Source organism: Sylvia atricapilla, chromosome 2, assembly GCF_009819655.1.
Source record: "Sylvia atricapilla isolate bSylAtr1 chromosome 2, bSylAtr1.pri, whole genome shotgun sequence".
Classification (NCBI taxonomy): domain Eukaryota; kingdom Metazoa; phylum Chordata; class Aves; order Passeriformes; family Sylviidae; genus Sylvia; species Sylvia atricapilla.
Window position 1 is genome coordinate 104,875,597 of NC_089141.1, and position 12,736 is coordinate 104,888,332.

At 36.3% G+C, this 12,736-nt stretch overlaps 1 protein-coding gene across 11 annotated transcripts in view; it reads right to left on the reverse strand.

The window, feature by feature from the left end:
- DMD (dystrophin) overlaps positions 1-12,736 on the reverse strand; it is a 978,823-nt gene that overhangs the window by 111,363 nt on the left and 854,724 nt on the right. For all 11 annotated transcript variants that reach the window (XM_066314017.1, XM_066314023.1, XM_066314021.1 and 8 more), the window contains one exon: positions 4,414-4,474. In XM_066314017.1, coding sequence (XP_066170114.1) covers positions 4,414-4,474 — 61 coding nt within the window. The remainder of the gene's footprint in view (positions 1-4,413; positions 4,475-12,736) is intronic.

Here is a 12,736-nt window from a genome sequence, read left to right on the forward strand (position 1 = left end):
TAGCACTGAGTAATGGACAAGTTTGCAGAGCAGAGGATAAGAGACAGGCAAGAGAGATGCAAACACGGTTCAGAGTAGAGCTGCTTACTGTCCCCTTGTGCCCTGGGAGGACAGACACTGCAGAGGGATTGGGTCATGCAGCAGGACCAGACACTTCTGGTGCTGCAAAATGGAAAGCAGACACTTGATTTGTTACCTGTCACTGCTTTGGAGCAGCTCCTCTATCTGTTTGATTGGAAAATAAGAATATGCATGTGCATGCATGCACACATGAGATCCCTTTCATCATGGTGTGAGCTCTGCTAAAATGTGATCTAACCTGAATTACAATGTAAAAATCTGCAATCTCCCTACCTCTATTATCTGCCTTTTTTAGAATTTGAGACTTTTTTTAATCTTTTGACGCATATTCAGTAGTCTTTGAGGTGTGCATTTTTTCCATTTACTTTTCAGATTTTTACTGTAGAGTAATTGCCTGCTTTGTCTTCTAAAAACTTAAATTTAGAAATTTTAATGAGTACCTAAAACATTAATAAAGAGTACAGACATGCCTGTGCCTGTTTCTTCTTTTCCATTTTCTAGGTTGCACTGCAGTAAGAGCAGGATCAAGGTCTTCAAAGAACAGGACTGATTAAACTGAAAACTATTTTTTTATAGTCCTCTCCTTTTGTAATCTAATAAAACCTTTAAATTCTGCACTAGACACGAGGAATATGTCAAGAAGAAAAAAGAGCAATATGAAAAGGATTGGATAAAACGTGTTTTCAAGCAATTCTACATGTTTTACCTCAGAGGCAAAGCAGAGATTTTTTTAACTCAGTAGCACCTCATGGGCTGAGCAAGTGCTCAGTGCCCCAGCAGCCATGTCCACCTGCAGCTTGGGATACTTCTGCTGTCCTGGAACATAAAAACTAGATTTCCTCAGTTTGCTGGGGAAGAGAAGGGTGGGGCTGAAGTTCTGATCTAGCTTGGCATCTCCATAAGGAGCGAAACACATGGAAAGGTGGAAAGAAATGCAGCAGCTGATGCAAGACCATTGAAAGGCAATTTTCATGGGGCTGACACTAGGCCAAGAAACCACCAATTTCCAGACACCCGGAACAGTTGAAACAGGTTGTACATTGTTGAAAATCATGATAATCATGTCCATGACAATGTTCCTTATACAAATACAATTTGAACAAAAAAAAACCCCAACACCAACTGGTGTGAATAAGCTCAAGAGGGGATTATTGAAGTAATAGAGTTAGAAGCAACTAGTCGCTACAGATTAATCAACTGTATACAAATGAAATTTTAACCAGGAGGTTAACAGGTCTTGAAGATACCTAACCATAAATAGACATTGGTGCTGAAGACTTAGCATGAAGTACTGCATGATTCAGGCATTATTGAGTGCAATATCACCACAAATGGGAAAGTGATGAGATAAACCAGGTAATCATCAAGGGAAAAACAGATAAAATGAAAATGAGTGAAGTGTGTAGCAAATCTGGCTAATGAAGAGGGCTAACACAAATATTCTACATTGATGACAGAAAGAAAATTATGTAAACATGAAGAGAATGCTATTTGTATCTTCTTAGTCTTCATTAAGTTCTTTTGGAGAATTAACAACTAAAAAGAAGTAATGCATTGAAGATTAAAAAAAAAAGTGTTTATTTTAAAGGCCAAAAAGGTACAGAAAACAATTTAGTTGTTTGCAAATATGAAATATGAGTGATGAGAATGAATGAAAAAAAAAATGACTGAGGATAGCTAGGGAAGGCAATAGATATATCAGCTCAGTAAAATGCATTAAAATTTGACTGCTTTGTTTCATATCTCAAGGACAGCAAGTTTTTCTATAAAAGTTGTGGCTAAATTAAAACTTTAATTAAACTAGTAATGTATGACAGATGTTCTTGACTCTTTAACCAAACTATCAGTAATTTGGTACAGGCTTCAAAGCAAGTAAAGACCTGAGCTGTAGCCAGGCCAAGTAATCTTCTAGAAATTCTCAGAAGGGCAGAGTGACCCAGAGAGCATCGATGCACATGAGCTTGGAACATGGATTGTGTGAGTAATGCATGAATAGCTTGTGGCTTTTCCAGGGGTCTTTTTATCAAAGAACAAAGAAGGCTGTTGGTACCAGGATGTTCACACATACCCTTCCTCCTGTATTAAATCTGACTGCAAACCAACCAACCACTTTATGCCCTAGCTTTGATAGCCTCAGAGAGCCACCTTTGAGCTCTCCCTGCTGGGCAGTGTGGCTGCATGGCAGTGACCTCTCCTTGCCCTGGGACAACGCTCAAGGTTATTCCTTGAGGCAGAGACATTTCTACAAACAACCAAACCAATCTGAATTCTCTAAACTAGAGCTGGACTGCACAGCAGTGACTCTCCACTGGAGCTGGGACTTCTCTCAAGGACTGAGATTCCTTACTTGAGACTAAGAAATCCTTCCTTACTCAAGGTGGATAAACCCATTACTTATGGATCCTTGGTAAGTGGCTGGTAGCATGCTAAATAAATATTAATGAAATCCATGGAGATAATTCCTTTAAACACACACCATTGTCCAAGTCTGAGACTGTCTGGACCCAGCTACAGCTAAGTTCCATCAGGACTTTACATGCAAAGAGGTCTGCTCTGAAACTCATGACCCATTTGGAGAGTCTAACACCCTTTGGCTCTTTGGTCAATGTGCAAATAATTTGAAATAGATTTGAACTTGATTTTCCTTTGTATAATGTAGTAACTATATAGATTAAACCTTACCATTGAACTTATTAAGATGCACTTTTATAAATTCATATGAACCCACTCTTGTTAATATCTCTGACAGTGATTCTTCAAGTGATCCGAATCATTCATTTGTGACAAACAAGTGTAGCTGGTAGGATCCTAAGTTAGGATCCATGGCATAATGCTACAATTGGTTAGCTATTAAAAAGGTTTTTAAAGTGAACAAAATAAACACATTCCTTTGAATTTGGAAATGGCCTAGAACATAAGACTAAAATTAGGAAGGAGTAAGCAAGACCAGCACAGACCATTTTAGCCAGTTACCCCTGGCTGCTGGCTGTGAGTGGCACAGACAGAGGTGCCAAGCACAGCATGAAGTGAATTTTGTGCTTTAGGAATTGCCAAACTCCCCTCCCCACAATGGCAAGTCATGCTGTGTGAAAGAGAAAAGGAGGATCTTTGTTTTCATGTTAGTGTCATAGACTGAGTCTTATATGACAGAGCACCGACTTGCTTTCCAGCCTGTCTGTGGTAGGCTGCCCCTCCTTCCTGACAGAGTTTTCCAGTTTCTTCATGACTGTGTCATTATTCATAGCCAAATGCAAACATCAGAAAACTTACAAGATTAATGCAACAGTAAACAGGTATAACTGAACCTCTGAACTGCACCACAGAGTTTCCTTCATGCATAACTCAAATACTTGTTCTAAGGCTGCTGTAGAAGTTCACCCTGTTGTGAAAGTTGCAACTGAAGTGCCACTGCAAAAGCCCTCTGCAACCAAATGGCTTCAGTGACACTAGTTGAGCTTGCAAAGAGTTTAGGGAGAATAAAGAGGAACCATGGAAATAGGTGTATTAAACAATACCCGTGTCTTTGTTACTTGCACTACAGTGTTTATGGCTGGTATTGCATCACCTGTTTTCTTCAGAAGTAGGATAAGTAGTTCAAAGCACATTTTACAGGGATAGAACTCAAAAGAGAAGAAAAAACTGTATTAAATCATCTTTTTGTTGTTGTTGTGTGGTGGCTCTGTTTAGGGCATGAGAAAGAGATATTTCCAAATTTTGATTTCTTTAAAAATGTTCTTCTCATTTGTAATGCAGACACATTTCTTAAAGCAAACTAGCTTAATTTGGGAACTAAACTCAAAAAGATTAGGCTTTAGGGGCTAATTGTTTCATGTCATTCCTCAGCTATGCACTTTACCAAGTACTGTCCCTAAAGAAATTCATAGTATTGAGTATATGCATTTAAAACCATTATAAATTATTAAAATTATTTAATAAATTATTATAAACCATTTAAAATGATAGAGTTAAAAACCCCTAGTGTATCACATTTACAACTGCAATTCAGAATGTTGGGATTTTTTTTGTTTTTGCAAAACCTGCCACACATACACATAGAGGGCAACAGCACAGTTTAAGCTATAATCCAGGTACCACAAAACTGCTTTAATTCATTTGCAGGTGATTTATAGTAGCATAAACCCAAACAACTTACAAATCAGTGCATCCTACTGTGTTTTTAGATAACAAGCACACTTCTGTGAAATGTATTGCAGGTTTTTTGTCCTTCCCATTTAGACACTATAGGAGCAATTCACAATCATTTAAGAAAATTACCCTCTCCTCTTAAATAAGAAATGTAAGCAGCTGGAATGAATTACTGTTTATACTCACTTGATATAATATGGCACTTTGTTTGGTGAGATTGCCCTCTCCCAGGGGCCTTGGACAGAAGCTGTTAACAACAAACAAGCAAATAAATAAATAAATGACTGCACACATACATTCATACATACAAACACACCTAGAAGAGAAAAGTGGAGGTCAAACAGGAAAGACAACGTTAATCTCTAGAATTACAGTTTTACACTCGGCCACGTTGATACAGGTCTGTTTGCTCAGTTGCCCGTGAAGGCAGGAAGGATTAACCTGCTGTTCTGAAACTTCTGTCCTAATCTGAGAGAAATTGAACTCATTCAGCTGCAAAGATAAATACAAAAACTCCTTGAAAGCTAAGCTTACAGAGCAGATACGAAGCAGAGCAAGCAACCTATCTTTCTGGCATGCTCTTTTATAAGATTCCTCTTGCTAAGGTGTTTGACTGGGTTTTCTTCTATTTCTTTCCTTGTGTGGTCAGCACTTCCCATCCTTCTAAGAACAGAATTACGCACTTGTTTACATTCTATGTTGAGTGGCATTACACTGAGAGACCATCTAACTATTTTGTTTGTTTTTGTCTTGCTGACTTGTTCTAAATGGCGGACATTTTTATTTTTTATTTGTCCATGTTACTAATTGCGTCTTACTGCCTTCCAATAACAGTAAATAATGGACAAAATGACAGTATGATCACAACAAATAGAGAGGAAATAAGTTGCTCACTCTTGGCTATCATGCTGTTATATGTCATAATCACCTTACAACACAATGAAAATATTTTGCAAAAGAGGTTTTTATAAAACTCATTTGACAAAAAAAAAAAAAATTATTAGAAGCAGAGATAATTTATAGTTTAGCCCATAATCAGGCAGATAATTTTTTTATTCGGAGTTTTTTATCTGTCAAGCAAAGTAGAACCAAGAATTTTCTTTCTTTAATATAATGATTAAAACAGAAAACATAAGAAAAGTGATCTAACGTAGAAAAAGAAAAAATTCTGGTTTGGTTCACCCAGTATAACCCTTCTTTTTAGTGACCCCTGCTGTTCATGAAGGAAAGCAATTGTTACCAGACAAGTAGGAATTAGCTCCTTGACCATTTGGCTCTATTTTCTTTCCCTCTCATACTTGAAATAGATAGATAGTGAAAAATGCCACTCCCAAGTTGCTTTATCAAAATCAACAAATCACAATCCACACAAATAATAGCTAGCAATATACATATTTTGTCTATTTTGTACCATATTCATGGAAGTCAGTCTGTAAAATGAAGTATAGTGTCTCTCTCTTGCCCACATATTGGAGTATGTGGAAATAAGAGTTTGAGGAAAGAGATGAAATGTGCTTCTAAAATGGCTGTACAGGGAGACCTCACTACTTTTGCACATGAATTATGAAAAAGGGCTGGAGGGAAACTAGGGACTCCAGAGGGGACACAAATCAGTCATGAGAGGAAACTGGTGCCATTATAGATGGTCTGAAGAGGAGAAGGAAGAGCTGGTGGGAGCAGGATACAGGCTGGGAAGAGGGTGAATGAATTTCATATAAATTCTGGACAATGCTAAGAAGCTAGGGAAAGGAAGGAATATATTTAGAAGAAAGAGAATTTTAGAATGCTTAGGGTTGGAAGGGACATTTCAAGATCATCTAGTTTCAATTTGCCCACCGAGGGCTGGGAACCTGCTGTTAATCAGGTTAATCAGAGCCCCATCCAGCCTGATCCTGAACACCTCCAGGAGTGGGGAATGTACATCTCTCTGGACAATCCTCCAATGCCTTGCCAATGTTGTAGTAAAGAATTCCTTCCTAACTCCCAATCCCAACTTATCCTTCTTCATCTTAAGGCTGTTTCTCCTTGTCCTATCATTACATGCCCTCGTGAAAAGTCTCTCTCCATAAATATGATAATCCTGTTTCAGATTGCTGGTGGCCAAGGAGTTCCGAAAATTCTGTCTCAGCATTTCTGCAGGTTCTGCAACCCCAGCCAGACATCTGTAGCTAAGCTGAGTGTCATTGCTTTCCTCTTACTTACATTTACACAGATTTGTGTTCTTAAAAGAAGAAAAGAAAATTTCAAGGGAGGAACCATGAAAATCAGTAACTCCCAAAATGTGTGCAAGAACCAGAATTTTAATGACAGTTTTAGATCTTTTGGAAAACTAGCAAACACTGCATTGCCATTGAAGCCTGTAGCATGGCCCACAAACACAGGAGCACAAAACCATATGCACTTTCAAATACAAACACTGAAATATACATATTATTTATATATGATCAAATACTCCTTTGTGGGCCAGGCAGTACCCTTTAGTTCTGTGTTCACAGACTGCATGGCAGAGGAGCTGTGAAGGCCAAGGCTGCTGTCCCTTGAGCTGCTCTTCCTGGTGGCATGAACTGCAGCTGCTCAGTTTCTGTGCTCTGCTACAGCCTCAAAGGATGTAAAGGATACAATATGTTATGTGATTTGTAGAAATGCAAAAAGCATAAAAAATAGACTATCATGTAATATTTTGATGTTAAAAATATCAAATTAACTTTTTCCCCTATTTTCAGGTTCATACAAAATTCTTAACAATGATGCTTAAATATTCTTTCTACTTGGAAGAAAAAAAAACCTGCTGAAAATATAATTTTGATGAGTGATCCAATATTCTCCATTCTAGATGGCAGTAGGAAACAAAAGCCAATGAGTCAGAGAGACATCACTATTTCATTCTACATTACCAGTTACTGTGTGATTTCTTTACATGCTCTCATTCAGTAACACTAACCTAATGTGTGCTAATATGTGATCCATCAACCAGTTTTAAAATGATTACTCAGTGACAAGTGTAAGGGTTCTTACATGCAATTGGCATTGTCTGAGGAATAATTTGAATCAGATTACACTTTTATCATTTTTGAAAACAAAATACCCTTCTGTATTAACTAAAAATTGACCCTGTTACATATTTCTCTCCCAAGCAATCATTAATATTCCCAATGAGAATACTGCCAAGTTACAGTTGTTTCACTTTAAGATTTGTTTTTAATTCAATAGCTAAAGGACAGAATAGATTGCTGCGTATTTTTCAGAAGATGTATTTCTTCTCTTGCTTCTGAATTAATCTGGGTAAGAGCTTTGCAGTCATAACTTATTATCACAAAATCTTACATATGATAGTGTTCTTGATCTGTTAGAAGAGGAACAAATACTTTTGCTTTCATGAGAGCTAAGTGCTATAGGAATAACAAACAATTCTGTGATGTTCTGCATAATTGGATTTAGTATTCCTTCAAGAGGTTGCTGTGAAGCTGTCTATAATACACTTCTGGTTTCCTGGATGATTCTAACCTTGCATAAATTTGAGTTGACAAAATGTGCAGTACTTTTTACAGCTATAAATAGAGAATAATCATTTCATTTTTGGCAGAAGCCCAGAAGCTGACACCAGCTGTTTCTTATCTTGGATTATCAATACAGGTTTACTATCCATTACAAAACTAGTGCAGGTAAATGGTTAAGTCCACCTAAAAGTCTTGCTAGCAAAGACTTTTTATTTATACATGCTCTAGTGTCCCTGTGTGCTACAGTATTCAAGAAGCAGATATTTCCTGTTTGCTGAGAGTAATTTCAAAGTGTTTTATTGCTTGAGCTTGCACAGTGTAAGAACCCATTACCATACACCCAGCTACTTCCAATGCTGTGACTGAAATTAAATACCACAACAAAATACAGGGCATTTTAAGAGTTAATTTAAATTTCCCTACACTCAATTTGCATTGACATAATTTTAATGGTTACCTAATTTTTGAGTTTCATTTCTTTCTGTAGGTGTTCTAAGAGCTGAGACTTGTTTTGCCTGTGCACACAGCTCTTGATGGTAAGCCGACATTCATACTTGTTGGCAAAATGTATAATGAAACTGTGGCATGCTTGCTCTCTGAACTTCAGCACTGTTTTAATCTATGCAGGGATCTGAATGAAATATTAAATAGGATGATAGCAGTTGATACTACAAAAAATAATCTTATAAATATTTCACTTTAGCACTGCAAACATAATGAAAAATACATGTATGTTTACCAATGGTAAACTATTTCTCCTTCAGCTATTGAAAGAGTAAATTCAGTACGTCCACATTTAAATGTTACTCTCAGTGTTCCTTATTTAAATAGTCAGCACAGACTTCTAGTCACCATATTAGTGTACTTTTTCAATTTTAAATAAAATTTTTTAAAAATCCTTTGACTTAATTTTTACTAAGGGGTTTTGGACAGAAACCACAGAGTGGTTACAAATGTGTTACATATATCCTGTCAATTATTTTTTCCTCACTTTGTCAGAAATTTATTATATTTATTATATATTTCTTTCAGCATTGTGGTAGTTAAAAGTGAGTTTATTTCTACATTTCCATTATCTTGTTTGGTGGCCACAGTGTCTGTAACTCAGCAAGGTGCTGAATTATGTTCACATTTCACATTTTAATGATAATAATTCTCTGATTCAGCCTAGAAATTCTACCTGCATGATCTGTGTGACTTACACTGTTCTACCAAGCATTATCATCAACACCTGAATACAAACATGGAGTTAAGAAACTGTTTGTTTATTTATTCACATAGTTTGTTTTGTTGCCAATTATTTTCACTGCAGCAAGGTATGGATTTGGTGACTTAAGATAAAGGCAGACAGGGAGAAAAAAATGAGATGATCTTTGCATCAGGAAAAACTCTGATTCCCCAAGAATCAGAATTTCCTATCTGTGTAAGCTACCTTAACTTTTCAAAGAAGATTCACTGAGTATTACATTCTGATTATTTTCAGATGACACCATTATAAATGAGAAAAGAGTCTGCTCTCCAGAGACTATAAGGAGGTCATGGTTTTCCTCCTTAGAGAACGTGCTAAAGCAATATTTCCCCACCATAATCAATGCATGATGCAGGCTGGCAGGATGCCACCTCCAAAATTTGTATCTGCATGACAGTGACACAAGAGAAGTGTTTGCATAACCTGCAAGCTCTTTGAGATCCTTTGCAACAAATGTCACTATACACCTGTAAAAGATAGTTTTTTTTCACCAAAGATTTAGATTATTTTGTAAATTATGTGACTTCTTTATTGTTCTAGGTAAGAGTGATGAATAATCAGACCATGTTGTGTAGCACTGAGGTCTAATACTGCATGATGTAGTTGAGAAACTGATGTCAGAACACACTGACTACTCAACTGAGAAGCTACAAGGCAGAAACATCAATCAAAACCTGCCCTTCAGAACGTCCACACAACCTGGGATGTGTGTCTATTCTGTTCCAAGCCCCAGCTGCACATGGGCATTTTGGAAATAGCCCCTTCTCAGCTTAGATTCTGCCCTTCTTAAGCCCAAGCAAACACTCACTATTTCCATGGAACACTGTCAGCACCTGCCACTGTAGCACACATGTAGAAATTTATCAAATATACCATTTTTAGAGCATGTCTAACCACAGAAGAAGTAATTTTTAATGACTAAAAATCCTTAAGAAGAGATTTTTAGTCATTAAAAAGTTCAGCATGTGATCAGAGACAATTATGACACTCATTTAAGAGGAGTTAAAAGAGGCTTTTCCATCCTGCATTTCCTGCTGGAATCTTTATGGGTAACTTCAGATTTATCATCTGCAGCTTAGGTTCAATACTATACAATAAGACCTAAATAATGCACACTTTTAATCATGAACTGTGTTTCCAGAAGTTTCCAAGTACCACTTTGAATCTGGAAATATAAAATCCATCTAATGCTCATTTTCTTAAATGTCACAGGACTGTAAAAGGGCAATAATAAAAGAATCTACTTATTTAATAGCAGAATACTGAATGAAATAGAGCAAATAAATACAGATGGAGTCATTAATGGCCCAGATACCCCAAGATGCAGGTACTCCACATTGTTAACTTCTGTTGCACTTTTAGGCCCTTAAAAATGAAGTCTCTAAAACTGGCTGATCAAATGAGCTTATATAATGGTTTAATCAAATTGGTGGTGATTTTTGGCAAATTAAATTAGAGAAATAGAAAAATAAATATCTGGTAAATATTCCACATCTTACATAGCAAAACAGAACAGAAAAATTCTGATATATGTATATAGAATATGCCTGTTGTAATCTTAGTTCTGGAGCCTGAGGATAAAGGAATGTCCTAAACTGAACACAACATACAAATCATGACAACATGGGAATGTTGTTAAATTCATCTGAGTTAAACTTGGCAGGGCGAAAAAACTAAGCAGATTTTTTTGGATCCACAGATCCAATGTAACTCCAAAAAAATTATATAATTTTGGGGGGAAGAATCACTCTTAGAAACATATTAATTCAGAGAGTGGACAACATTATAATAGACATTAAATAGGCATCTTTTGAATCTTATTAAAAGCAAAAATTAGTATTTAATTACTTGAAAATTATGTAGCATTGCAGAATATAGGATATTCTGTCAGCCAAGGATAAATTACAGAAATTAATTAGGCTGCTATAAAAAAATAAGATAGCATATTGCCTACTCACTCCCTTCAAAAAATTCCTCTCTTCTTTAAAATAAATATTATACAGCTTGTTTAAATAGATGACATATTGAAGCCAAGAGCACAAGAGAGACAGTAGAATTATTATTTGGATTATTTTCAACACCATTCTAAAATGGAACTCTTTTTTTATTTGAACCCTTTCCCCGCCCCCCCCCCCCCCAAACACAAAATATTAATTACAGGGGAAAATTTCTTGTTTCTTGGTGAAGGGAGAGAGAGAACATCATCACTTGAAAACTGACTTCACAATTTTTTTCAGAAATTTGTATCCCAATGTATTATATAGATAGGATCACTTAGCACAAAAGAACAGAAAAGTGAAAAATATAAATATAAAACTTGAATTCAAGAAATACTATTTAATTGCAAATCAAATAAGTTATTAAGATTTATAGAGAGAGTTTTTGTGGTTTGCCTGAGAACAATGCATAGTGAAAAAATGAAAGCTCACTGTAAAATCAATTTTGTTAACTTTATTCCAAATGTAAGCATAAAGATAATCTCTCTAAATATGCCAATGTTTTACTACTTTTAAAGACCTTTAGCAGTCAGGCCAAGGGAAGAACTATCAAAAGCTGTAGCTATGGCCATGATATTTTAAACAAAGGGAGAAATGGTCTGAAAAGGCATTTTCTCCTAAATTTCAACGTGATTTACCCATCACACAAGTCTTGAGGCTGAATTGGTGCCCAGTGTTCTTAGAAATTCACCATGATAATCACACTGATAAGACTGTGAAGTGCATTTGGTTTTGTTGCTACTTTGCTAGCTTTTCCTTTTTCAGAAGCACATGTAGTTCCTTTACACTTATACTGAAGCTGAAAAACAGTTTTCTAGCAGTCAGGCTCCTCTAGCTAATATGACCATATTTAAATGGATATAATATATGAATATTTTTTATAAATAAATTTAAACACAACAATAAAATCCCTTTGCTTTCAGAGAGTTCTCAGAGTTAGTCTGATTTTTTTATGTCCACTTATCCTCTATCTTTATTCTACTACCAGGAGATATTTTCAACTCCAAATATTTCCTGTGATATCTAAAAATATTAACCCATTTTTCCAAAGGACATGGATGAATGGACATAGTCTTCAATATTTGTTTGTCAAAAGTATATCTGAAAGACAATATGATATAATGTATGCAGTGAGAAATAAGGGAAAAACATACAGTTGCTTTCACTGGAAAACAATCTATAAGATGGATGGGTGAAATGTCCTAAGGGTAATAGAGCCCTCGCATTTTTAGACTTGAATGTCTCAATTAGCAGGACTTGCCCTTTTAAAGACATCTGCCTGTGCAAGAAAGAGCTTCCCTAGTCTTTACTTTGCATAATAATCTGAGCACTCACACAAAAGGTGAGAGAAGTGAGTACTTGACTTCTCTCCCAACCTGAAGGAATTCAGAGCCGCATCTCCAGTTTCTCAGGAGAGTGGCCTAAATAACTGAAGGAGAACACAAAGGCACAGAAATAAGAATAAAAAAGACTCAGATCTGAACCTGAACAGCTCAGAGCTTATCCTGAGAAGGAGAGACCTAGGTTACACAGCCCAGTTCTGTGACTGTATTTTTTATTTTTAAGTGGCAGTTATCTGATATAAAATGCAGCAGATGCACTCTGATCACTTATAATACAAATTGTGACTCCAGCATTCATTCTCTTTCTGTTTCTGAATGAAAGCTGCTAAGGTTGGCCTCATCTTGTGTTGAATTAAGTGCTGCTCTTACTTACAAGTCCAAAACTGAAAGGTACAGTGAGGTATTTCCTGTTAGGTACCTCCA